At 42.7% G+C, this 27,061-nt stretch overlaps 1 protein-coding gene and 1 non-coding gene across 6 annotated transcripts; both read left to right on the top strand.

Annotated features, from left to right (window-relative positions):
- The first annotated feature begins 1,154 nt into the window (after nt 1-1,154).
- On the top strand, nt 1,155-24,483 carry CEP20 (centrosomal protein 20). 5 transcript variants are annotated; one of them, XM_054668934.2, is made up of 6 exons: nt 1,628-1,719; nt 6,071-6,268; nt 7,261-7,332; nt 10,368-10,452; nt 16,634-16,770; nt 22,686-24,483. In XM_054668934.2, the coding sequence occupies exons 1-6, from the start codon at nt 1,692-1,694 to the stop codon at nt 22,760-22,762; spliced, it is 597 nt and encodes a 198-aa protein (XP_054524909.1). In that variant the 5' UTR covers nt 1,628-1,691; the 3' UTR covers nt 22,763-24,483. The 5 variants fall into 5 exon arrangements, with proteins under 5 accessions (XP_016784994.3, XP_054524912.1, XP_054524909.1 ...); XM_016929505.4 differs by lacking the exon at nt 7,261-7,332 and having other exon boundaries at nt 1,155-1,719; XM_054668936.2 differs by lacking the exon at nt 16,634-16,770.
- LOC112206003 (U6 spliceosomal RNA) lies at nt 13,003-13,106 on the top strand. Its single transcript, XR_002940129.1, has one exon. It is a non-coding gene; the product is annotated as a U6 spliceosomal RNA (small nuclear RNA).
- Nucleotides 24,484-27,061: the final 2,578 nt, after the last annotated feature.

Here is a 27,061-nt window from a genome sequence, read left to right as displayed (position 1 = left end):
AACTCCCGAGCTTAAGCAATCCTCCCTCCTCAGCCTCCCAAAGTGCTGGGATTACAGGGATGAGCCACCGCACCTGGCCAATGTATCAGTTTTAAAAACAATAGGCATGGAACCAAAAGTATGCTGGAAGTTCCTCGGAAAGAGGTTTCCTTGCTCTTAGGTGGGTTTTTTTTGTTTTTTGTTTTTTGTTTTTTTTTTTTTGAGGCGGTGTCTCGCTCTGTCGTCCAGGTTGGAGTGCAGTAGCGCGATCTCATCTCACTGCAACCTCTGCCTCCCAGGTTCAAGCGATTCTTGTGCCTCAGCCTCCCAAGTAGCCGGGATAACAGGCTCCTGCTACCACGCCCGGCTAATTTTTGTACTTTTTTTTTAGTACAGACGGGGTTTCACCAGGCTGGCCAGGCTGTTCTCGAACTCCTTACCTCAGTCTCCCAAAGTGCTGGGATTCCAGGCGTAAACCACCGTGCCCTGGCAGCTCTTAGGCGTACTTTTTTTTTTTTTTTTTTTTTTTTTTTTTGAGACGGGAGTCTCACTCTGTCGCCCAGGCTGGAGTGCAGTGGTGCCACCTCGGCTCACTGCAAGCTCCACCTCCCGGGTTCACGCCCTTCTCCTGCCTCAGCCTCCCGAGTAGCTGGGAGTACAGGCGCCCGCCACCACGCCCGGCTAATTTTTTGTATTTTTAGTAGAGACAGGGTTTCACCGTGTTAGCCAGGATGGTCTCGATCTCCTGACCTCGAGATCCGCCCGCCTCGGCCTCCCAAAGTGCTGGGATTACAGGCATGAGCCACCGCGCCCGGCCACTCTTAGGTGTACGTCTAATCGATGTTTATTATTTAGCCAAGTGTTTGGAGCTCACCGGCATTACAACTGGAATCATGCAACCTCACACTCAGTTTAGGGTACATTATTCCCCTGTTCCTTTTCCTTTACTTCCATGGGATGTTGGAGCTTATTCCTTCATTAGTTAGTTCCATAAAAAGCTCCTGGACTCCCTACATGCACTGTGTAAGTGCGAGTGGAAGAGGACAGGCTGGTGACCTTGGTTAAGTCTCTTCAGCGATGGAGGACTCTGTTTCCTTCATTGTAAAAACGGCGTGATCATAAGGAAATAATGCGCTAAGGCGTCACAGTAAGTGCTTAATACAGTGGTTCTCGAGGTGTGATCTCCAGACCGACCAGCAGTACCAGTACCACCTGGGAACTCGATAGAAATGCAAATCCTAGGGCCTCACCCCAGATTTACAGAATCAGAAACTCTATGGGGAGGACTAGCAAACAATCCGTTTAAACAAGTCTTGGAGGTGATGAGGATTCATGCTCAAGTTTGAGAACCGCAGGGTTAATAGGTGGTAACTACTAGCAGTTGGTACTTGAGGCTGCAGAGACAATGAAAAACTCAGCTGGCTAAAGTTAAGCACTAAGGTGCCAGCAGCACCCCACAGGGCTCTCAACTGCCTCAGTCCCCGCCCTCCCTGCCGTCTCACTCAACTGGGCCTTCCGAGAGCGCTCGCTGATTGGTGGAGTCTCTGGTCGACATTCACCACCCACTCAACCGCAGAGCTGATAAACTGAGAGGGGCGGAAGTAGGCGGGGCGAAAGCTGTGCGCCTATTGGCTACAGACCACGCCGCAGGGTGAGTGGGGCGGAGCTGCGCGTGCGCAGGGCCGCGGCGCGGCCCTGGCGGCCGTTGAAAAATGGCGACTGTGGCGGAGTTGAAGGGTGGTGAGTGCGAGCAGGGAGGCCTCCACATGGGAAGCGTCGGGCCTTCATCTTGTGGAAAGGATGGGATGGGAGGAGAGCGCGCGGAACACATGGGTTGGCTTTTACAGGCGTCATTCTTCGGTGTGAGGGCCTGCGGGGAGCGTCTGGCTGCTGTCTCGGCCCGTGCGCGGGGAGCTCTTATGGGGAAGAGGTTGCCCACTGGCGAGTTTTAAGCCAGTTTGGAGCTAAAGGAGGAGTTGCGTAATCTTCAGGCATCTAAGAGGCCTACAGGCCTGCATTTTGGGCCCCTGGCGCATCTTCTTGGACCCTGCCGGGGGCTGGAGGACTTGGACCAGGCTTGGCACTCAGGGCTGATGACTACAATTCCCACAACCCCTATTGGGTTAGGCACTGCCGTAAACAATTTGCTTGGTTGTCTCGTTGGGTCCTTACAACAACCTGTTAAGTAGCCCTCCCCTCCCTGCTTTTTTTTTTTTTTTTTTTTTTTTTTTTTTAATGAGAGGGTCTCTCTGTCGCCCAGGCTGGAGTGCAGTAGCGCGATCACAGCTCACTGCAGCTTCGAACTCCGGGACTCCAGCTATCCTCCCACCTCAGCTTCCAGAGCAGGTGGGAATACAGGGGCTCTTCACCACGCCCGGCTAATTTTTCTATTTTTCGTAGACACGGGGTCTTACTGTCGAACTCCTGGTCTCAAGCTATCCTCCTGCCTTGGTCCCCTCAAAGTGCTGGGATTACAGGTGTGAGCGCCTGGCCCCTTTTTCATCGGAAGAAACTAGAGGCAAAAAGTTTGCTGGCCTGGCCATTCTCCTGTCTTTTCAGGAAAAGATACTCTAAGCTAGTTATGTGTGAGTCATTAATGACATTTGTACACTGTTTACTTTGAAGCAAATGTCCAGACAAGTAATAGTAATAATAGTTATCATTGAGCCTCATGTGTCAGGCACTACTCAACTCAGCCTGTGTGTTATCTGATTGTAACAACCCTATGCCCATTTCATAGACTGGGAAACGAGGTACTGAGAAGTGAAATAGCTCAAAGTGATTTCACTGGAAAGAGACACAGCATGGGAACCTAGTTGTGACGCACTGGAGCGCCAGGTCTTAATCACTGAGCAAGATTGCTGTCCAATAAATAAAACCAGTTCCACTTTGCAGGGAACCCAGGGTTTAAACTAGTAATTCTTAGAGATTTTAGGGAGGAGACGTGTATAAAAGTGTGTATTTGGGGACAGGGCTGGTGAACAATCATAAAACAGAACAGGCATGCATCTGTCCACAAGAACAGACTTCACATGAGTCTACAGATCCTGTTCCCAGGGAAATACACATCACATGTAATATTGCATACATTTTCAGAGGATTTAAAGGTACACTTGGAATGGGCCAAGCACAGTGGCTCATGCCTGTAATCCTAACACTTTGGGAGGATCGCTTGAGCCCAGAAGTTTAAGACCAGCCTGGCCAACGTAGTGAGACCCCATCTTTATTTAAAAAATAAAAATTAAAAAAGAGAGCCGGGCATAGTGGCTTGTGCCTGTAGTTCCAGCTACCCCACAGGCTGAAACAGGAAGATCGCTTGAGCCCAGGAGATAGAGGTGACAATGAGCTACAGTGCTGCCACTGCACTCCAGCCTGGGCAACAAAATGAGACCTTGTCTCAAAAAAAATACAAATTAAAAAATAAAATAAAAAAGGTACTCTTGAAATATAAGCGAGGTTAAGACCTTTCCGAAGAAGTTTTGATGGCCCAGTGTTCTAAGCATAATAGAGGGAAAGGTAAAATGCTACGGACCTCCAAAAGAAACCCGGTGAAAACTTGTTTGCCAGCCAGTTACCTTACATTTTATGGGCTTTTACCTTTTTAAAGCACGATCACGTTTTTCCTTCTTACTTGGTTCTATCTTTGAGAGGTAGAGCTCATTATTTTAGAGAAGGCAACTGAGGCATGGGTTGGTAATCCACCACTGAGGTGCTGATGAGACATGCTAGCTTTCCTCATTCCACTGTCACTAATTCTCGTTTCTCTGTCCAGTTTGAGGCTGTCCTGTGTGCAATACAGAGTAATTGGGACAGGATCCTTGCCAGTGACAAAATCTCTCCATCCAATTTCCAAAGATGGAATTAGAGAATAGGGGTTCAGTTATGATTCTAAGAGTACAATAAGGCTGTACCTTCCTTTTATGGGCCTGTTACAAACTCTGATCGGGTGATAACTGTACTTAACCTATCTGCAAGAAGGTTGAAGGGATGCTTTAAAAATGAGGGGAAAGAAAGGTCAAAAGTCAGTGAAGATTCTATCTCTTTAGTCATATGATCCAGGGTTATTGTTGACGTTATTTATTGAAGCTTAGAAAGATCTTATGTCCATACTGACTTGGATAAGCTCCTGGGCTCTCTTTATGGATTTTTGTTATTGTGGTGTACTTACTTGGTGCCTTTGGCAGGGTGCAGAACAGTGTTAAACTACACTGATTTCCCAGTAGTGTACAGCAATGTATTATAATCCTTCTAGGTGACACCTACTGAGCTCTTGCTCTGTTCTTGACTCTGTGGATGAGATGTGTTCATTCTCTGAAGTTGTCATTTAGCCAGTAGGAACTGTTTGAAAATAAAAGTTGCAGATCACTACAAGGGATGGTGCCAATTCAGTCCTAAGATCCCCATTATCTATACTAAGTATGTACAGCCAAATCCCATGATCATAACTGCTTTGTCATGGTGACCCTGGCTAATCAGTAAGTTAGATTTCCATTCTGCATACACATCCCTGACTCCTTAAGATGGCATTGATACAGTCACGTGCTAGATTTCTAACTAGGCTTAAAATTTCAGAATCCTACCGTTCTAAGGAATTAACTCATAGTTGTCTTTAAAACAACGAGGCCAGTGGGCGCAGTGGCTCATGCCTGTAATCCCAGTACTTTGGGAGGCTGAGGCGGGTGGATCACGAGGTCAGGAGATGGAGACCATCCTGGCCAACATAGTGAAACCCTGTCTCTACTAAAAATACAAAAATTAGCCAGTCGTGGTGTCGCACACCTGTAATCCCAGCTATTCGGGAGGCTGAAGCAGGAGAATTGCTTGAACCAGGGAGCCTGGAGATTGCAGTGAGCCGAGATCGTGCCATTGCACTCCAACCTGGCGACAGAGCGAGATTGTTTCAAAATAACAACAATGAAAAACCCAACACCTTTTCACTCCCTAAAGGGTTGTGGATTATCAAAGGTTTGTGTTTTGTTTTTGGTTGGTTGGTTGGTTGTTTTAAACAGAGTCTCACTCTTTCGCCCAGGCTAGAGTGCAGTGGCACCATCTCAGCTCACTGCACCCTCCACCTCCCAGGTTCAAGTAATTCTTGTGCCTCAGCCTCCCAAGTTGCTGGGACTACAGGTGCGTTCCACCACACCCGGCTAATTTTTTGTATTTTTTTAGTAGAGAGGGGGATTTCACCTTGTTAGCCAGGACGGTCTCGATCTGCTGATCTCATGATCTGCCCGCCTCAGCCTCCCAAAGTGCTGGGTTACAGGCATGAGCCACCATGCCCTGCCATCAAGGTTTTTACAGACTTCTTTTATGGAATGTAGTTGTTTTCTTTAATCATCTTTCTAGACCAGAGGTTGTTAGTGACAAGCAGAACCTGTGTGCAGTGGCAGACACTCTTGAAAATATATGAGAGACTGGGGCTTAAGTTCAGGTCGCAGTAAGCAACTATAATCCTATCCCCCGCCTTTTCCCCTCACTAAAGAATTATGTATTGGCCGGGCACGGTGGCTGACACCTGTAATCCCAACACTTTGGGAGGCTGAGGTGAGTGGATCACGAGGTCAGGAGATTGAGACCATCCTGGCCAACACAGTGAAACCCCGTCTCTACCAAAAATACAAAAAAGAATTAGTTGGGCGTGGTGGCATGTGCCTGTAGTCCCAACTACCCTGGAGGCTGAGGCAGGAGAATTGCTTGAACCTGGGAGGCAGAGGTTGCAGTGAGCTGAGATCGTGCCACTGCACTCCAGCCTGGGTGAAAGAGCGAGACTGTGTCTCAAAAAAAATAATAAATAAAATAAAAAAGAATATGTATTAGACTACAGCCCCTGACAGTGCTGATGATGTAGGAATAAACTTGAATTTGCTCAAATATATTAAGACTAAATCACTGCAACATGAGAACTATATGTTTTAGTATAAACATGGCTGGTGGTAGTGTAATTGTTTAATAATTTGTCACAATGTTTAGATTAAGAGCTGCTTGAGAGCTGTTTTTGTACCATTTACCTTTTCAACATTTCTTTTCAAAGTATGCCTAAGAATGACAAATTTACTCTGTAACTGAAGCCTTAATATTTTATATCGAACAGTTTTAAAGGACACCTTGGAAAAAAAGGGGGTATTAGGGCATTTAAAAGCAAGGATCCGAGCTGAAGTTTTCAATGCCCTAGATGATGACCGTGAACCCCGACCATCATTGTCTCATGAAAACCTTCTAATTAATGAATTAATTCGAGAGTATTTAGAATTCAACAAATATAAGTATACAGCATCTGTCCTCATAGCAGGTAAGTGGTTATTATTTATCACATAAAATCTGTTTCTCCCCTTTCCCCAATTCTCAGAAACTGTTTATCCTAGAAATCTAATTCCCTTACCAGATAGTGCCATCTGGGTGACTGGGACACAAAAATCACATGGGTTCTTTCTGTAGCTTAAACAGATTCTTACAAGAGAAAATACATAACTAAATAATGACTTAAACTAGGCATATACTTGGAAAAATCATCTATAATTCCTGTAACCGAGAATAAACAATCGTTGACGTTTTGTCCTGTTTGCCACCAGTTTTTTCCTGTGTATTAAGCTTTAAAAATATACGCTGATTAAGTATATTATTTGTTAAAAAATAGGCTGGGTAGGTGGCTCACACCTGTAATCTCAGTGCTTTGGGAGGCCGAGGCAAGATTACTTGAGCCCAGGAGTTCGCGACCAGCCTGGGCAACACAGGGAGACCCCATCTCTGGAAAAGAGTTTTTAAAATTAGCCATGCATGGTGGCACGTGTCTGTTGTCCTAGCTGAGGCTGAGCAGGGGTCGGGGAGGGGGTGATCATGTGAGCCCATGTGCTCTGGGCTTTAGTGAGCCATGATCGCATCACTGCACTCCAGTCTGGGCAACAGAGAGAGACCCTGTCTCTTTTTTCTTTTTTCAGAGACAGAATCTCGCTCTGTTGCAAAGGCTGGACTGCAGTGGTGCGATCATGGCTTATTGCAACTTTCACCTCCTGGGCTCAAGCAGTCTTCCTGCATCAGTCTCCCGAGTAGCTGGGACCACAGGTGCATGCCTCCATGCCCAGCTAAATTTTTTTATTATTTATAGAGATGAGCTCTCACTATGTTGCCCAGCCTGGTATTGAACTCCTGGGCTCAGGTGATCCACCTATCTCACACTCCCCAAATGCTGGGATTACAGGCATGAGCCACTGCACCCAACCCCTGTCTCTCTTTTTTTTTCTTTCTTTTTTTTTGAGACGGAGTCTCACTCTATTGTGATCTCAGCTCACTGCATCCTCCGCCTCCCGGGTTCAAGCAGTTCTCCTGCCTCAGCCTCCCGAGTACCTGGAACTACAGGTGTGTGCTACCAGGCCCGGCGAATTTTTGTATTTTTTAGTGGAGACGGGGTTTCACCATATTGGACAGGCTGGTCCAACTCCTGTCTCTTAAAAAAAAAACTGTCCCTGTCTATATATAGATATGTAGATATATGTCTATTTGTGTGTGTGTGTGTGTGCGTGTAGATAGATAGATAGATAGATAGATATAATGGAGATAAAACTTTGAAATATTACTACTATGTAGTGCTTAGGTACATTTACAAATGTATGTATCTAAAAGCATGGTATTTATAAAGGACTAGGCTGGTATATTAGGTTGTTTTTGGATTGCTATAAATAAACACCTGAGACTGGGTAATTTATGAAGAAAAGAGGTTTTTTTGTTTGTTTGTTTGTTTGTTTGTTTGTTTTGAGACAGAGTCTTGCTCTGTCACCCAGGCTGGAGTGTGGATTGATCTCGGCTCACTGCAACGTCTACCTCCTGGGTTCAAGTGATTCTCCTGCCTCAGCCTCCCAAGTAGCTGGGACTACAGGCCATGCCCGGCTAATTTTTTGTATTTTTAGTAGAGACGGGGTTTCACCGTTAGCCAGGATGGTCTCAGTCTCCTGACCTCGTGATCCGCCCGCCTCGGCCTCCCAAAATGTTGGGATTACAGGTGTGAGCCACCGCACCCGGTTGAAGAAAAGAGGTTTACTTGGCTCACGGTTCTGCAGACTGTACAAGCATGGCACTGGCATCTGCTTAGCTTCTGGGAGGCCTCAGGGAGCTTTTGCTCACTGCGGCAAGCACGTTACATGGTGAAAGCAGGGGCCAAGGGTGGGAAAGGTTAGTGCCACACACTTATAAATGACCAGTTCTCATGAGAACCCACTCACTGTGGTAAGGACAGCACCAGACCAGGAGGGATCCACCCCCATGACCCAAACAACTCCCGCCAGGTCCCACTTCCAACACTGGGGAGTGCATTGCAACATGAGATTTGGGCGGAGACAAATATCCAGACTCTAGCAGCGGGAAACTCCAAACTCATCCTAGTGATAGGAGGCAGAGGATGATATTGGGGGTTGGGGGTGGGGAGATAAAGATAAATTCCCTTTATCTGTTGAATTTTATTTCTTGAGAAATAAATTTGCTCTTCAAGTGTAACAGTTATTGAGTGGTGAGAATATTTTTAATATCTTCTGCTGACTTTTTAAATGTCTTCTTTCAAAAAAGTGAGGAGAGACTGGATGGATATAAATAAGTCAGAATCCTGGTTACCCCTGGACTTGGTGGGGTGGGGGATGCAGCTGGGGGTTGGTCTGAGGCACCCTGAATGTGTGTCATCGGATTCCCTCGTTTCAGGTTCCATCTCTGCTTTGACTACTTCATGCCTCAGCAAAGAAGCGAGGCCAGGAAGTAGATTTTGCAAGAGAGAATGAATTCTTTGTGAAGTTAGAATTTTTCATTACAGATCCTTTATTTAATATTAAACATACGTCTGAACTACATAAAGACTCATGATTTTTATGGTTTAAGGATCTTTGATATCAGCATCTCTGCTTTCCTTTGTTTGTTATAGATGGCTGTATGATACCAGTTACACCCAGAAAAGAAGAAATTATGAAAATAGCGGGGACTTGGGCTTCACTAGAATGAAATATAGTGACAGTAGTCAAGTTTTCATATTAAATGGTTTGGCTTTTTTTAAAAAACTGGGATATAATTTACATACAATAAAATTTACCTTTTAAACTGTACAGTTCTATACTTTAGTCAAATGCCTGCAGTTGTGTAATTACTACCAGATCACAATCAAGATATCACCAGCCTTTTTGGCACCAGGGACCGGTTTCGTGGAAGACAATTTTTCCATGGACCCGGGAGGATGGTTCGGGATGATTCAAGCATACTCCATTTATTGTGCACTTTATTTCTATGATTATGTTGTAATATATAATGAAATAATTATAACTCACCATAATGTAGAATCAGTGGGAGCCCTAAGCCTGTTTTCCTGCAACTAGATGGTCCCATCTGGGGGTGATGGGAGGCAGTGAGAGATCATCAGGCCTTAGATTCTCATAAGGAGTGCACAGCCCAGATCCCTCGCATGCGCAGTTCACAATAGGGTTCACGCTTCTATGAGAATCTAATTCTGCCAACAGGAGGCAGAGCTCAGGCAGTGATGCTAGTGATGGGCAGCAGCTGTAAACACAGATCAAGCTTCCCTCACTTGCTTGCCCACTCCTCACCTCCTGCTGTGTGGCCCAGTTTCTAATCTGTGGCCCAGGGGTTGGGGACCCCTGCTGTAGATGGAACCGTACATGATGTAGCCTTTTGAATCTGCCTTTTTTCACTTAGTGTAATACATTCAGGATTCAGCCATGTTTGTTTTTCCTTTGAACACTGTTCTATTGTGTGGCTGTGGTAGTTTGCTCATCTATGACCAGTTGATGGGCATTGAGTTGTTTCTAGTTTTAGCAGTTAGGAATCGAGCTGCCATAAACATTTACATACAGGTTTTTGTGAGAACATAAGTTTTCATTAATCTTGGGTAGAAAGCTTAAGAGTGAGATTGCTGGGTTGTGTGGTTAAGTGCACGCTCACCTTTATAAGAAAACTGCTCAACTGTTTTCCAAAGTGCCTGTACCATTGTGCTTTCCCACCAGCAAAGTGTGAAAGTTCCAGCTGCCCCACACTTCAGGTTAATTTTAATTTTTATTTATAAGTATTGTCACCAAGTGGATATTCTTTTCAAAAATAAGTTATTGATAAACAGACTTCCAAAATTTAGTATTATAATTTGGATATAGAAATGGTATTTTTCCAACCAAACACTGGGGAATTTAAAAAGTGAATTTATGTTAAACTGTATTAAGACATGCATTTAACAAAAGAGATATTTTGAAAGTCATAAAATCACAGGCAATTTGATCTGTCTTGGTGTGTGTTGTCATCATTCTTCCAAAATCTAAAAAGTGTATGTCTGGTAAATGTGATTCTTTTCAAAATCTTATTTGCTTTTTAGTTTAATAGACTCAGTGTTCTCATGAATTTATTTCTCCCAGAATCTGGTCAACCTGTAGTTCCATTGGACAGACAGTTTCTCATCCATGAACTAAATGCATTTGAAGAATCAAAGGATAATACAATGTAAGAATTTTTTTTAAAGAAGTTTCCACATATTGTATTGAGTCATAATTGCACCATGGTGGTTTTACTTCATTTTAATTCAAGTATTTATTCAGATCTAGTGTGTGTCAAGCATTGTCCTAAATCCAGGGTGTGCAGCAGTGAATAAGTCAGATGAGATCTGTGTTTGCTGAAGCTAAAATTACATGGCTTCAGAGTGACTAAGCATCTTCTTTCTGGAGTTAGCTCCTTTTGACTTCTTGATCCTTTGTCCTTCTAAGGCTTTGTTTTTTTTTTTTTTTAAATTTATAATTTCAACTTTTATTTGTATTTTCAAATTATTTTTGTAGAGGCAAGGCCTCGCTTTGTTGCCCAGGCTGGTCTCGAACTCCTGACCTCAAGTGATCTTCCTGCCTTGGCCTCCCAAAGTGCTAGGGTTGCAGGTGTGAGCCCCCCATGCCTGGCCTCTGAGACTTTGCCTTGTCAGTTGTTTTCTTCATATTTAACTCTTCCTTCACTCCAACTTAGGAATGTACTCAGATCTCTCCTCTCCTAAAAAAAAAAACAAAAACAAAAACAAAAACTATGAACTTCCAACCCCAAGCTTCTGCTTGAATACCTTTTTCTACCAAGATTACTGAATCAGCCCACTGCTTTCGTTGCTATTACTCTGTCCTTTGCCCTCTGTGTACCTCCTCTCACCAACTATGCTCTTGAAAAGGAGGATGACCACTTTCTAGTTTTCTTAGTTTTTTTCTATTTGAGTGTTTCTTAAACTTTTTCTGGGGAGTCCCTGTATAGCCAAAAAAAAAAAAGTACATAGGAGACCTGAGAACATAGCTTAAAGCAGCCTTTTTTTAAATCTAGAACTTTCTTTGAAGCCTTACGTTTTCTCATCCTAAAAGTTCTTAAGGCCAAGTGAGGTATCTCGTGCCTGTAATGCCAGCACTTTGGAAGGCTGAAGTGGATGGATCACTTGAGCTCAGGAGTTCAAGACCAGCCTGGACAACATGGGGAAACCCCATCTCTAGCCAGACGCGGTGGCTCATGCCTGTAGTCCCAGCACTTCAGAGGCTGAGGCAAGCGGATCACCTGAGGTCAGGAGTTTGAGACCAGCCTGGTCAACATGGCGAAACCCCATCTCTACTAAAAATAACAAAAAGATTAGCAAGGCATGGTGGCGTGTGCCTGTAGTCCCAGCTGCTAGGGAGGCTCAGGCATGAGAATCGCTTTAACCTGGGCAGCGGAGGTTGCAGTGAGCCAAGATCACACCACTGCATTCTAGCCTAGGTGACAGAATCAGACCCTGTCTCAAAAAAAAAAAAAAAAGTTCTGAAAGTTGTTTGCTTTACTATATAAATGTTTTAAATGACATTCCAGTTAAATCTAACTCTCCCACAAATCCTTGTGTAAAATTAATGTTCCAGGATCATATACTACCTTTGTCATTGTGTGTATAGTGAAGTCCCTATTGCTTAGCGTAGCACTTTACACCTCTTTCTACCCGTCTGTTGTTGCATCTGCTCACACCTGATTTCTGATTGTGCCTGGAAGACACTTTGCAACTTTATGCTGCTTTGCCTTGTAAACCATTCCCTTATCCTAGAAGCCCTACATCACCTTTCTCCCTCTTAACTTCTATTGGAGCATCTTAACTTCTATTGGAGCATCTTTCCTTTCTGTTGGCCCTGTTCAGATAGTAACTCCTTTATGGCATTTTCCTCTTTCTCTTCCTCTCATCTTCCCGTGTTTCTTTTTTTTTTCTTTTTTCCTTTTTGTGAGATAGGGTCTCGCTCTGTCGCCCATGCTGGAGTGCAGTGGCCCCATCTCAGCTCACCGCAATCTCCTCCTGGGTTCAACTGATTCTGCCTCAGCCTCCTGAGTAGCTGGGATTACAGGTGTGCACCACCATGCCCAGCTAATTTTTTTTCATATTTGTTTGTAGAGATGGGGTTTCACCATGTTGGCCAGGCCGGTCTCGAACTCCTGGCCTCAAGTGATCTGCCCACCTCCACCTCCCAAAGTGCTGTGAGGTTTTTTTGTTTGTTTTTTCAAGGCAGGGTTTCACTCTGTTGCCCAGGTCTCTAGAGTGCAGCGGCTTGATCATGGCTCACTGCAGCCTCGAACTCCTGGGCTCAAGCGATTCTCCCACCTCAGCCTCCCATGTAGCTGGAATTACAGGCATACTCTGGCATGCACCATCATGCCTGGCCAATTTTTGTATTTTTTTTAGAAATGGTGTTTTACCATGTTAGCCAGGCTGGTCTCCAATTCCTCAGCTCAAGTTATCCACCTACCTTGGCCTTCCAAAGTGTTGGGATTACAGGCATGAGCCACTGCACCTGGTAACAAGTGTTTTGAAAAGTATAAAAATTGTATAATTGAGAACAGTGGGAAAAATAATTGGGGGAATCTAAGCGTGACTTAGGATGAGCAGTGAGTTATTACATCATTTAATACAAGACATCATTTTACATTTAGCAGTTGATGGAAATAAGCAATGACTATACTCCTACTGGCTTCTTGGTAGCTTTTGAGATACCTACTTCAGATGAAAGTATTAAGAAGTTTGTGCTCACTTTAACAGCACATAAACTAAAATTGGAGCGGTACAGAGATTAGCATGGCCCCGGCAAAGGGATGACACGCAAATTCGTGAAATGTTTCATATTTTTTTTAAAAAAGAAGGCCGGGCGCATTGGCTCACGCCTGTAATCTCAGCACTTTGGGAGGCCGAGGCAGGCGGATCACGAGGTCAGGAAATGGAGACCATCCTGGCTAACACGGTGAAACCCCGTCTCTGCTAAACATACAAAAAATTAGCCGGGCAAGGTGGCGGATGCCTGTAGTCCCAGCTACTTGGGAGGCCGAGGCAGGAGAATGGGCATCAAACGGGGAGGTGGAGCTTGCAGTGAGCCGAGATTGTGCCACTGCACTCAGCCTGGGCGACAGAAGCGAGACTCCGTTTCAAAAAAAAAAAAAAAAAAGTAAGTTTGAGAGAGGATGAGGAAGCAAAAAAAAAAAAAGTTGCTAAAACGGCTTTATTTTTTAAAAGTTAGGTAACTTCTTTAAGCCCTTGTCTTTCACGCTTCAGTGATTGGCATTCACAGAGTTTGCCATAGTCACATATTACTCATATTATTTACTTACAGATCTGCAGTGCTGCATCTGAAACCACTGAGGCCAGATACATGTTTGAAAATCCAAATGCTTTCGGGTTTTAAAATGACATGCCTGTAGTCCTGGCTACTTAGGAGGGTGAGGCAAGAAGATTACTTAAATCCAGGAGATTGAGGCTGCAGTGAGCCATGATCTTGGTGCTGCACTCCAGTGTGGGCCACACAGCGAGAGTTCTTTTTTTTTTTTTTTTCGAGACAGAGTCTCGCTCTGTCGTCCAGGCTGGAGTGCAGTGGCGTGATCTCGGCTCACGGCAACTGCCGCCTCCCAGGTTCAAGCGATTCCCCTGCCTCAGCCTCCCAAGTAGCTGGGACTATAGGCGCATGCCACCACGCCTGGCTAATTTTTTGTATTTTTAGTAGAGACAGGGTTTCACCGTGTTAGCCAGGATGGTCTCGATCTCCTGACCTCATGATCCTCCTGCCTCGGCCTGCCAAAATGCTAGGATTACAGGTGTGAGCCATCGGCCCGAGACTTCAATTCTTTAAAAAAAAAAAAAAGTAATATGGTACATCTACCAAATACTACATGTATGTGCCAGGGAGTCCTAAAGTAGTATTCCACAATCACATTAATATTTTCTTTCTCTTTTTTTTTTTTGAGTGCAATGACATGATCTCAGCTCACTGCAACCTCTGCCTCTTGGGTTCAAGTGACTCTTCTGCCTCAGCCTCCTGAGTAGCTGGGATTACAGGAGCATGCCACCACACCCGGCTAATTTTGTATTTTTAGTAGATACGGGGTTTCTCCATGTTGGTCAGGCTGGTCTTGAACTCCCGACCTCAGGTGATCCTCCTGCCTTGGCCTCCCAAAGTGCTGGGATTACAGGCTTGAGCCACCACACCCAGCACATTAATGTTTTCACACAAAGTAAGATAAAGTCTGTAATAGCCTTGTTAGGTCAACCCTTGCCATCTGATGATTTTTTGCCAGATATATGAAGAGAATCCAGTTTTCAGAATTTTGCATTTCAGAATTACAGGCAAGTTATTGTGAGGCCGCACTTTTCTTTATCTTTTTAAACTTATTTTAAAAGATAAACCTTAATCCATGAATTTGCAAGTTGCCTCTCCCTTCTGCACTCAAGCGATCCTCTCACCTCAGCCTCCCAAGTAGCTGGGACCACAGGTGCATATTACCTTCTGTGGCTAATTTAAAATAAAATTGCTGTAGAGCTAGGGGACTCGCTATGTTGTTCAGGCTGTCTCAAACTCCTGTTTGAGGCCAGGCTGGCCCCCCAAAGTCCTGGGATTACAGGCCTGAGCCCCCATGTCCAACCCAAAATTTTAATCACAAGTACATTTTTTTGAATATTTATTTAAAAAATAAAACTTTTAACATTTAAAAATCATCTTGAACCAGTTAACACTTTGGGGAAGATTAAAGTAAACAAAGAGACCTGTTTTATATTACTAGGTGACGCTTTCATAAGAGTTGCGGCATCTTATTAAATAAAGAAACTTACTTTCCTGGTTTCCCTGTGGCATGGAAAAATTAGTGTGATATTATTCCAGAATTTGGTAGCTTAAAACAACAACATAGATTATTTGTGGAATATTCGGGGATTTGGGATTGGCTTAGTCACGTAAGTCTAGCTCAGGCTCCCCCTTGAGGTTGGAGTCAAGATGCCAGCCAGGGTTGTAGTCGGAAGCCTTGAATGTGGCTGAACTATCTGCTTCCAAACTCATAATGATATTGACAGGCGGCCTCTAATTCCTTACTGCATGTAACTTTCCAGGGCTGCTGAAGTGTCCTGAGGCATCTGACTTCTCCCAAAGGCAGCAATCCAAGAGAGAAAGCAAGGAGGAAGCTGCAGGGCCATTACCACGTGGCCTCTGAAGTCAGCTTTGTGCCAGTTAGAAGTGAGTTCAGCTCACACTCAGAGGGCAATGAGATTCCATCTTTGGAAGGGAGTGTCGTACTGTAAACCATTATACCAGCTAGTAAATAGATACATATCTCAAAAAATAAATCCTCCCCACAAATATATACACCTACTATGTACCCACAAAAATTAAAAATAAAGATTAAATCCTTTTAATTGTGTTTTCAAACTTGAGATTGGAAACAAAGGAAAACATTTCCATTGTACCACTCTTGATTGTCAGCAGAACAGCTTTCCTTGATGCAAGAGTACTAATATAAATTCCCAGGCAGCACACTAAGGAAAACAATATGGGATTTGGGGTTCAAGTGTAAACTTTGTTTACTATCTGGGGGAATCTCTAGCAAATCTCCTGGCTGTGGTTTTCTCCTTTATAAATTGCGGTTGATGATCTTGACATTACACGATGAGGATTAGATGAGAAGAGGTATACGTTCTGTAAACTATAAAGATTTTAAAATATTAGGTAATATAAATATTAATCTAAATAAATGTTAGCTACACAGGAGCTAACATTTATATACCATTTCATATGTGCCAGGCACAGTAAAAAAACACTTGACATTTATTAACTCATTTAGTGCATAACAGCCCTATAAGGGAGGGATGGTGCTTATCCTAATTTATAAAGGAAGAAACATTTATGAGGCTGGAGAGGTTAAGAATCTTACACAGAGTCCCACAGCTAGCAAATGGCGAAGCCAGGATTTGAACTCAGGTCACCTGGCTCTCAGGACCTAAGACTTTTTCAGGGCAAGGACTTATTAATCAAGAGGTGTTTATTGAATACCTGTTGTGTATTAGATGGGGTTAGGTATTGGGAAATACTCTACTGGACTTTGGAGTTTAAAAGATAGATTCCTGTGGATTGATAGAAATGATATTTCAGTGTAGATGAGGTTTAAGTTGTTAACATGTTTTCTCTGGGTTTTAAAATTGTCGTGAAATTAAGTGGTACTCTTAAATTTAAAAGTATGAACAATTTGCATTTTGGATAATCATGCAGCTTTTTAAAGTCTAGTGAATCACTTGGTCTTTTTGATGTCAGAGGTTACCTTTTAAAGAATAAATGTTTTAAGCTTTTCCCGTTTATGCAGATTTATTAGCTTTTGGTTTTGTTTTGTTTTCTTCCTGCTATAGACCTCTTTTATATGGGATTTTAGCCCATTTCTTGCGTGGAACTAAGGATGGCATCCAGAATGCATTTCTGAAAGGGCCTTCACTTCAGCCTTCAGACCCAAGTCTTGGCAGACAACCTAGTAGAAGAAAGCCAATGGGTGTGAGTTTTCCAAGATTCATTATTTAGCTGTAAGCAAATATGTTTTCTTCCTATATATTTTTCTTTTGGAGTCTTTACTGAGCTTTTGAGTCATAGTTTAATTCTGCTTATATCTAATATGGCTAGCCTATGTTACTCCAAGAAACAGAATGCTTTTTGTAAAGAATCTTGGACAGGGAAGCGTGGGAGGCATAACTGGGCAGAATTCTTAGATGTAATTTCTTTATAGAAGTATTTAAAACTCTGGGCCAGGCACAGTGGCTCATGCCTGTAATCCCAGCAGTTTGGGAGGCCGAGGCAGGTGGATCGCTTGAGGCCAGGAGTTTGAGACTAGCCTAAGTGACATGGTGAAACCCCATCTCTATTTTTTTAATTAAAAAATTATATTAATTAAATTTAAAAAAATAAAAAAATACTGAAAACTCCAATTTTCATGTAAATTGTAAGTATTTGGAGCAGCTTAGATCCTTGGTATACTGAATAAATAGCTTTTTATCAAGTGATTATTTTTTTTCCTCTCCATGACTGCAAAATAAAAGGTAAGATTGCTAAATACAGATAGAGAAGTCATTTGCATTTTTAGGATACTGTTTATGTTACAGTGGAAGTTACCTACAAGTTACAGATTGTTAGGAGAATCGCCCACATTTCTTTCAGATTGCCTGTTTTTTAAATGAGCTTTTGGTAGCTTTTAAATTTTTATGTATTTTTTTGAGACATAAAAATACATAAATTTTTATGTATTTTTTGTAGTCACTCTGTCACCTGACTAGAGTGCAGTGGTGCTATTATAGCTCACCGTAACCTTGAACTGCCAGGCTCAAGCAATCCTCTCACCTTCTTGCCTCAGCTTCCCAAGTAGCTAGGACTTCAGGCACCACACCCAGCTAATTTTTAAATTTTTGTGGACATGGAAGTCTCAACCGTGTTCACTAGGCTGGTCTTGAACTCAGTCTTAAGTGATTTCCCACCTCGGCCTCTCAGAGTGTGGGGGTTACAGGCACGAGCCTGTACCTGGCCCTGACTTATTTTGATTATCCCAGCAATGGGATCCCATTTTCACCATTTGAATTGAGTGGGTTATAGCTCAGTGTTTGCAGTTGTGGTAGAGAGCTGATCAATTTTTTTTTTTTTGAGACACAGTCTCGCTCTGTCGCCCAGGCTAGAGTGTAGTGGTGTGATCTCGTCTCACTGTAAGCTCTGCCTCCTGGGTTCATGCCATTCCCCTGCCTCAGCCTCCCAAGTAGCTGGGACTACAGGCACCCATCACCACACTCGGCTAATTTTTTGTATCTTTAGTGGAGACAGGGTTTCCCTGTGTTAGCCAGGATGGTCTTGATCTCCTGACCTCATGATCCGCCCACCTTGGCCTCCCAAAGTGCTGGGATTACAGGCTTGAGCCACCGTGCCCAGCCAAGAGCTGGTCAATTTTTAAGGACAGTTAAAGGTGGGGTTTAGGCTGCCAATTATCAGAACAAATGTAAATCTTGAATGTTGACATGAACTTTTAGGAAACGCCTAAAATGTGGATTGCCTTTGTAGTTTCCTAAACTGCTGTGACCAGTAGTGACCGTGTTAGATGCTTGGTGTCTCTTGAGGTCTGAAAGTAAACAGTGAATCAGGATAACCTATTTTGGAGGTGGTTTCTGACTGCACTAGGAGATATCTTTCTATATATGTTAGAATGCTGAACTGGATGGAACGTTGGAAAATAAGTCATTCCCACCTACTTATTTCATAGTTGAGAAAACTTTAAGAAGGTTCCAATACTAAGAGGTTAAGTAACTCATCTAAGGCCTGTAGCAGATAATTAGTAGCAGAATCAGCACATTTGATTGCTGTTCCTGTATACCTTTCCACATATAGATTATGGAGAAGTTTTCCAAATTCTCTTTTTAGGGATTGGTAAGGAACTGACATTACTGCCTACTAATTGGCAAGTACTTAACGAGCAAAATAAAACATTAATAGTGCAAGTACATGAGTAAATCTCTAAATTTTTTAAATAGTAAAAAGTTCCCTTTAACTTTCCTTTCTTCCTTCTTGCCTCTCCCTAACTCCTCAATTCTTCTCCCTTTTTATAGAAGGTGTCCCTGTTAGCAGTTTGCAGGGTATTCTTTGGGACTCATTTCTTTTATTTTATTTATTTTATTTTATTTTATTTTTGTTATTTAAATTTTAGATGGACTGTCACTCCGTCACCCAGGCTGGAGTGCAATGGCACAATCTCACCTCACTGCAACCTCCGCCTCCCAGGTTCAAGTGATTCTCCTGCCTCCCAAGTAGCTGGGGCTGCAGGCATGTGCTACCACACCCGCCTAATTTTTGTATTTTTAGTAGAGATGTTTCACTGTGTTGGCCAGGCTGGTCTCCAACTCATGACCTCAGGCAATCCACCCCCCTTGGCCTCCCAAAGTGCTGGGATTACAGGCGTGAGCCACTGCATCTGGCCATGCCCAGCCCCTTCGGGACTCATTTCTGTGTATTTAAATATATATACATTGTTATGGTGCACGTTATCCTGCAATTTGCTTTTTTTCACTTGTTGATACGTGTAGATCTCGTTTTTAACTTTGTTTCATATTCCAGAGTATTATTACAATCATCCTTTTTTTAATTTTAGAGATGAGGTCTTACTCTGTCATCCAGGTTGGAGTGCAGTGGCACAATCATAGCTCGCTGTAGCCTCAAACTCCTGGGGTCAGTCTTTCCACATCAGCATCCCAAGTAGCCGGGACTATAGGGGTGCACCACTGCACCTCGCTTATTTTTTAATTTTTTGCAGTCAGGGTCTTGTCCTGTTGCCCAGGCTAGTCTCCCACCTTATAATCACTCTTATTTAGTTTTAAATATTTTGCTTTTACGGTATTGTGATGTAACATTGTATCTTTGTCCACACATTACAGTATTGTGATGTAACATTGTATCTTTGTCTACACGTTTCTCTTGTGTGGATGCCTAAAGTAGAGTTGTTGGTTCAAAGGATATGCATATTTAAAAATGTAGTAGATATTGTCTAATTCCCCTCCAAAAAGGCTTTATCAGTCTATATACTTACCAAGAATATATGACAATATGGGTTTCTGAGTTCAGTTGTCACCAGTGGATATTGTACACCTTAACACTTCTTAACACAGCAACCCCAAGTCATTGATACTATCAGTCCCATGAAGAAAAATAACCGCTTGAGAAATAACTTTCTGGTTTGTAAGTTTCATAATCAGCCTTGTTAATACTCACGGCTCATGACTAGTAAGAAAGTTATAAGGAACACTATTTCCTAACCAATTTCTGTTCTTCTGAGATGAAAGCGGTAGATTATGCATACACCAAAGAGAGAAAGGTATTTATGGAGGGAGGGAGCGAAAGAGACACCTAGACACACGACCTGTACACCACTAAAGTGCCAGGAACATCAGAATCGAGTTCAAGTCAGTAAAGCCACCTTGGGTGCCTGTTCTGTGGAAAGCTCTGCAGACAGCTCAGAAATGAGGATGACTGCTGAATGAATCGGGGAAGAACAGTGATTTTGCAAATTATTTTCTTGGTCATCAAAAATTTTATTGACACAACCTCTTTGTGTAGTGCCTTGAAAGTTGTCAGCCAGAATTGCATCATGTTTCAGTAACACACTTAAGCTTTCCATTTACTTCCTCAACTCTAGCTCACTGTCTCCGTAACTCTTATTTGACAGCATTGAAAAGGTTATGAAGATACTAAAATCCTTATTCTCTACATCACAGCACCTTGTCTCCACAGAAGCTCATTCAACAGAAATATCAAACCCTGAAACTAAATTGGCTTTTACTTGAAAATAAGTTCAGGCCAGGCCACGGCAGCTCACCCCTGTAATCCCCGCACCTTGGGAGGCCTAGGTGGGCAGATCACCTGAGGTCAGGAGTTCGAGACCAGCCTAGCCAACATGGTGAAACCCTGTCTCTACTGAAAATACAAAAATTAGCTGGGCGTGGTGGTGTACGCCTGTAGTCCCAGCTACTCGGGAGGCCGAGGCAGGAAAATCGCTTGAACCCAGGAGGTGGAGGTTGCAGTGAGCCGAGATTGCACCACTACACTCCAGCCTGGGCGACAGAGCGAGACTCTGTCTCAAAAAAAAAAAAAAAGGAAAGAAAGAAGTAAGTCCAAAGCATGCCAAGATGAAAAAGTGCTTCTCTCATCCAAGTTTTCAGTGCTGAAAAAAAATGAAGAGGGTTTATGTAGGCACACCCACCTTTGAAATGACAGCCAGTGCATTTGTACTGCTGCTGTTAGTGCTTGTAATCTTGAAGGCAAAGTAGTTTTTGCTATTCAACTTTATATATATATACACACACACACATTTTTTTTCTTTTTTTTTTTTGTTTTTAAGAGATAGGGTCTCACTCTGTCTCCCAGGCTGGAGTGCAGTGACACAATCATGGCTCTCTGCAGCCTTGACCTCACAGGCCCAGGTGATCCTCCCACCTCAGCCTCCCAAGTAGCTGGGACTACAGCTGGGACTACATTCCTGGCGAAGATTTTTATTGTAAATGAAAGACCAGATTTTTATAATAGGGACAGTCATCAGCTTAACTTTATTGCACATCTATCAAGCATACTAGACTTCATTTTTTATAACACTTTTCTAGAAGACCTAAAATTGTTGCCTTCTGAGGAAATTGTTAATTTTTTTCTGTCCAGCAAAGTTACCTAAAATAAAGGGAGAGAGATTTCCATCTGTTTTCCAGACCCTTAAAGTAGTATTGGCACTGAGAATAAGCAGCTGAGAACTAATAAAGCGTGTGTATAATCACATTGTAGAATTAGAAAACCCAGTGATAAAATTGCATTTTCTAGCAGCTTATCTAAATTTATGTATATATTTTTTCCTATTATCAAAATTGTTGCAAGAAAGATGTTTTGTCAGTTGTAGAAAGTGTTTGGGGTTCATATATTCTCAAGAATCTAGTTTTTGCATTACATTTTTGTTGCATTAGGATATTAAGTCTCTAGGTTCTTTTTTTTTCTTCTCGAGACAGAGTCTTGCTCTGTCGCCCAGGCTGGAGTGCAGTGGCATGATCTCGGCTCACTGCAACCTCCACTTCTGGGTTCAAGCGATTCTCCTGCCCTCAGCCTCCCAAGTAGCTGGGATTGTAGGTGCCCGCCACCATGCCTGGCTAATTTGTATATTTTTGGTAGAGACAGGGTCTCTATCTCCTGACCTCAGGTGATCCTATTTGAAGTGGTTTTCATTGTGTTGTAATTGAAGAGCTTTGGCAACCCTCAAAATGCTGATTGAACACCTTGTCCTTTCTTGCAAATTTCATTCCTTACATGTAAGAGAGAGGTTTGTAACTACTTATGCATGGGTTTACTGCAGGTTGTACTCTACTCAAAAAAAAAAGTCAAGAAACTCTTTTGAATAATTAGAGTCCCTAATGCCAGACATTTCTGATTTCTTTCTTTTTTTTTTTTTTTTTGAGACCGAGTTTCACTCTTGTTGCCCAGGCTGGAGTGAAATGGCACGATCTTGGCTCACTGCAACTTCTGCCTCCCGGGTTCAAGCAATTCTCCTGCCTCAGCCTCCCGAGTAGCTGGGATTACAGGCGCCTGCCACCACACCCGGCTAATTTTTGTATTTTGAGGAGACACGGGGTTTCACCATGTTGGCCAGACTAGTCTATAACTCTTGACCTCAGGTGATCCACCCACCTCGGCCTCCCAAAGTACTGGGATTACAGGCGTGAGCCACCATGCTTGGCCTCTGATTTCTTCAATAGTGTTTAAAAAATAATGGGTTTTTTTCATTGTCCTAAACCATCTAAAGTACTCATAGAATATTAAATATGTAACATCCTAAGATATTTGTAGCTATGTCTACCTATCTGTGTGTTTTGACTTGGGATAAGTATTAACATTGGTTTCTGTGCATTTCAGATGACCACCTAAGAAAGGAGGAGCAGAAAAGTACTAACATTGAAGATCTTCATGTTTCTCAGGCAGTCAACAGATAATGCTTTGTTTGGGGTATCTTTTGTCTTAAAATTGTATTATTAATTAAATAACTTATTTATTGTCCCAATGTTACCAAAATGCACCACTAATGTTTGTAGAAATTTGAGTTTCTACAAAACACCCCTCATGTTTAACTACATTTGTGAATAAAAGCTAACTCTTGTCATCTAGCTTATTGGATTTGACTTGAAAAAAAAAGTATTGTTTTTACGAAGTATTTTTTGTTTTTTTGAGATGGAGTCTCGCTCTGTCACCCAGACTGGAGTGCAGTGGCACGATCTCGGCTCACTGCAATCTCCGCCTCCCGGATTCAAGTGATTCTCCTGCCTCAGCCTCCCAAGTAGCTGGGAAAACAGGCCTGTGCCACCACACCGGAGTAGTTTTTGTATTTTTAGTAGAGATGGGGTTTCACCATGCTGGCCAGGCTGGTCTTGAACTCCTGACCTCAGGTGATCTGTGTGCCCCAGCCTCCCAAAGCGCTGGGATTACAGGTGTGAGCCACTGAGCCCAGCCATTTAGGAAGTATTATAAAGGCCCTTAAAGTTTGTAAGGAAATGAAAGGGCTTTGTATTACCTTTTCAATAGGCAACAATGTACTTTTTCTTTCCTTAGACTTTGGCTTACTGGAAGATTTAATTAAAAGGTAGAGGAGAAGTAAATTTGCTGTAATAATTTTGCTGTAAATAAAACAAAGAGTTTATTTTATTAGATAAAGAATGTGAAGTAAGCATGAAGAGACAGGCTTTGGGAGAAATACCAGAAAGGGATTTTTCAAAGATGGCATTGTTTAATCTCCGTGTGGCCCTCGGTTGTGCAATCACAGATGAGCCAGAAGAGGGCCAGCCCCCTACTTGTTTGGGCTCCGAAACTCTTATCAAACATCAATTTTTATTCTTGGGATAGAAAAATAGTATGTGCTATCTCTAATACGCTACTTCGATATTTATTAAAGAAGTATTTTTAATGTAGTGTCCACAGGCTCATTTCATTGAAAACAACTGACTATGATGATAGACAGCTCCTGATTGGCAAAAGTTCGATGGTATATTCAGAATTAAATTTTGCCTGCGCACCTAAACACTGACAACATTTAGCTTAAAGGTTTTCCATGGAGAAGAGTGGTAAGAGCTGTAGTTAGCAAAATTGGCATCCTCTTTAGGGTGTCAATTCTGTGCTGCTTTGCAAATTGTTGAAATTTTTGATTTTCTATTTGGCAATGCTAGTCAGTGTTCACTTCTTACAGATTAGCCAAGAATTTTTATCTAAATGCAGAAACTTATTAATGAAATCCATTTAAACTATACTTACACAACATTTCGGGAGGCCCTGCTGGTAAAATTATATATGGATGCAGAAGTATTGCAAGAGTCCATTTTCCATTTTTAAATCTGCAACATCTGATTACATTGATGAATTCCATTGTATTGTATGTGTGAATATAAATATCTGAATTCTCCCGGGGGACTTGGTTTTCGTCCAAGGATGTTGGCCGTGGACACTTAGTTTACCTCAGGAATTGCAATCATGTAAGACTATATTCGGAAAAAATGCTGGAGTATATAATTTTGGATACTGATATAAAATCATCAAGATGGAAGTTAAACAGAATTGTCACGTGTAGTCCATAGCGCTTTTATATGCATTATTCTGTAATTTGTTTGTACTGCGGCAACTTTTTATACTTTCAATGTATCATTTAATAAAAAAAATAAGCAAGTCACTTTGGTGCAAAGGGTGTTCATATCACTGTTCTCTCATCAAAAGCCACACATCAAAAACAGAAGAATGATTGGAGATGGCTGCCAGGCCTTCCGTCGGGATCTTCAGAAGCTTCGCTGTCGAGGGGTGGAGGCGGGGGTACTTTCCTGCCGTCTGCACATGTTTATAGGAAGGAAGGAAAAGCACAGAGGACAAGCCAACCCTTCTCATAAATGTGTTATGTTAAGTACCTTACTCGTGGGTTTCTTGGAATTGTCGGGAGAACTTATCTTCTAGAGATGCTGCAGAAGTTTTAGGAGAAAACTTGGATTTACACAAAAACAGGATGGGAATGGGAACTGAAGAGGGATTTAGGAAATGTACAGCTTGGGTGATCTAAAACCTCATAGCAGGAGCAGAGGTGGCTTTTGAAGAAGATAAATGGAAGCTTAGCGTATATGCTCGCACAGAACAAACTAATAGCCTTATAACGATGTGCAAGAACACATTTGTGTATCACTCACATACCTTTATGATGATGTAAAATTTGATGTGTTCTTTTAAAGCCAAGTGTACATGAAAGATGAACATTTGTGAGAATATGCCTTTAAAGGCATTTGGGACAATGCTTCCCAGCCACTTGGTACTTGATTTTTTGGTAACAACCACGATTCGAGGATTGTGTGGTGTTCAGGAATCTTACTAAAATAAAAGTGAAATAAAACTGCTGGCCGGGCTTAGTGACTCAGGCCTGTAATCCCAGCACTTTGGGAGGCCGAAGCGGGCGGATCACCTGAGGTCAGGAGTTTGAGACCAGCCTGACCAATATGATGAAACCCCATCTCTACTAAAAATTAAAAAATTAGCCAGGCGCGGTGGCATGCGCCTGTAATCCCGGTTACTCAGGAGGCTGAGACAGGAGAATCACTTGAACCATGGAGGCGGGGGTTGCAGTGAGCCAAGATCGAGCCATCGCACTCCAGCCTGGGCAACGAGCGAAATTCCGTCTCAAAAAATAAAAAATAAAAAAAAAAAGCTACCTTTAGGCTGGGCATGGTGGCTCACGCCTGTAATCCCGGCACTTTGGGAGGCCAAGGCGGGCGTATCACCTGAGGTCAGGAGTTCGAGAGCAGCCTGGCAAACATCGCAAAACCCTATTTCTACAAAAAATACAAAAATTAGCCAGGCGTGGTGGCATGTGCCTGTAATCCCAGCTACTGGGGAGGCTGAGGCAGGAGAATCGCTTGAACCCAGGAGGCGGAGGTTGCAGTGAGCTGAGATCACGCCATTGCACTCCAGCCTGGGCAACAGAGTGAGACTATTCTCTGGAAAAAAAAAACAAAACAAAACTACTTTTATAAAAGTAGACTCTCGTTTTTTAGAGCAGTTTTAGGTTCATGGCTAAATGGACTGGAAGCACAGAGCTCCTGACTGCCCCCTGCACCCATGCATGTCTAGCTTCTCCCACTGTCAAGATCCGGCATCGAGTGGCACATGTATTCCCATGGGTGGATCTATTTTGACATATTATTATCACAAAAAGTCCATAGTTACATTAGGGTTCACTCTTGGTATTGTACAGATGCTCTTTGACTCATGGGATTACATCTCAAAACTATCACAAGTTGAAAATAAGTCAAAATGCATTTATTTATTTATTGGATAGGGTCTCACTCTAGCACCCAGGCTGCAGTGCAGTTGTGCGATCTGGGCTCACTGCAACCTCCGCCTCCAAGGCTCAAGTGATCCTTCGCCTCAGTCTCCTGAATAGCTGGGACTATAGGCACATGCCACCACACCTGGTGAATTTTTGTATTTTTTGTAGAGACAGGATCTCACTATGTTGCCCAGGCTGGTCTCGAACTCCTGAATCCAAGTGATCTGCCCATCTTAGCCTCACAAAGTACTGGGATTACAGATGTGAGCCACCATGCCCAGCCCAAAATGTATTTAATACACCTCACCTACCGAGCATCATAGCTTAGCCTAGCCTACTTAACATGTTCAGGTCACTTAGATTAGCCTACCGTTGGGCAAAATTATCAAACACAAATCCTATTTTATAATAAAGTGTTGACCATCTCATGTAATTTATTGAATACTGTATTGAAAGTGAAAAAACATGGTTTTGTAGGTATTCAAAGTACGGTTTCACTGAATGCACCATTTTCCCACCTTCATAAAGTTGAAAAATCGTTAAGTTTAACCATTATAAGTTGGGGACTGCCTGCACATTCCATGGTTTTGGACAGGTGTCTAGTGACATGTATTCACCATTTTAGTCTCATGCAGAGGAGTGTCACTGCCCTAGAAAATCTTCTCTACTCCACCTATTCCTGTCTCTTCCAGAATGTTGTATAGTTGGAATCGTACAGTACGTGGCCTTTTCAGATTAGCATCTTTCATTTAGTAACAAGCATTTAAGTTTTCTTCCTGTCTTTTTTTTTTTTTTTTTTAGACAGAGTCTCGCTCTGTCACCCAGGCTGGAGTGCAGTGGTACGATCTCGGCTCACAGCAAACTCCATCTCCCTGATTCAAGCGATTCTCCTGCTTCAGCCTCCTGAGTAGCTCAGATTACAGGTGTCCACCATCACACCTGG

The sequence above is a fragment of the Pan troglodytes genome, chromosome 18, assembly GCF_028858775.2.
Source record: "Pan troglodytes isolate AG18354 chromosome 18, NHGRI_mPanTro3-v2.0_pri, whole genome shotgun sequence".
In the NCBI taxonomy this organism is placed as follows: Eukaryota; Metazoa; Chordata; class Mammalia; order Primates; family Hominidae; genus Pan; species Pan troglodytes.
This window is presented reverse-complemented; position numbering and strand designations above follow the sequence as displayed.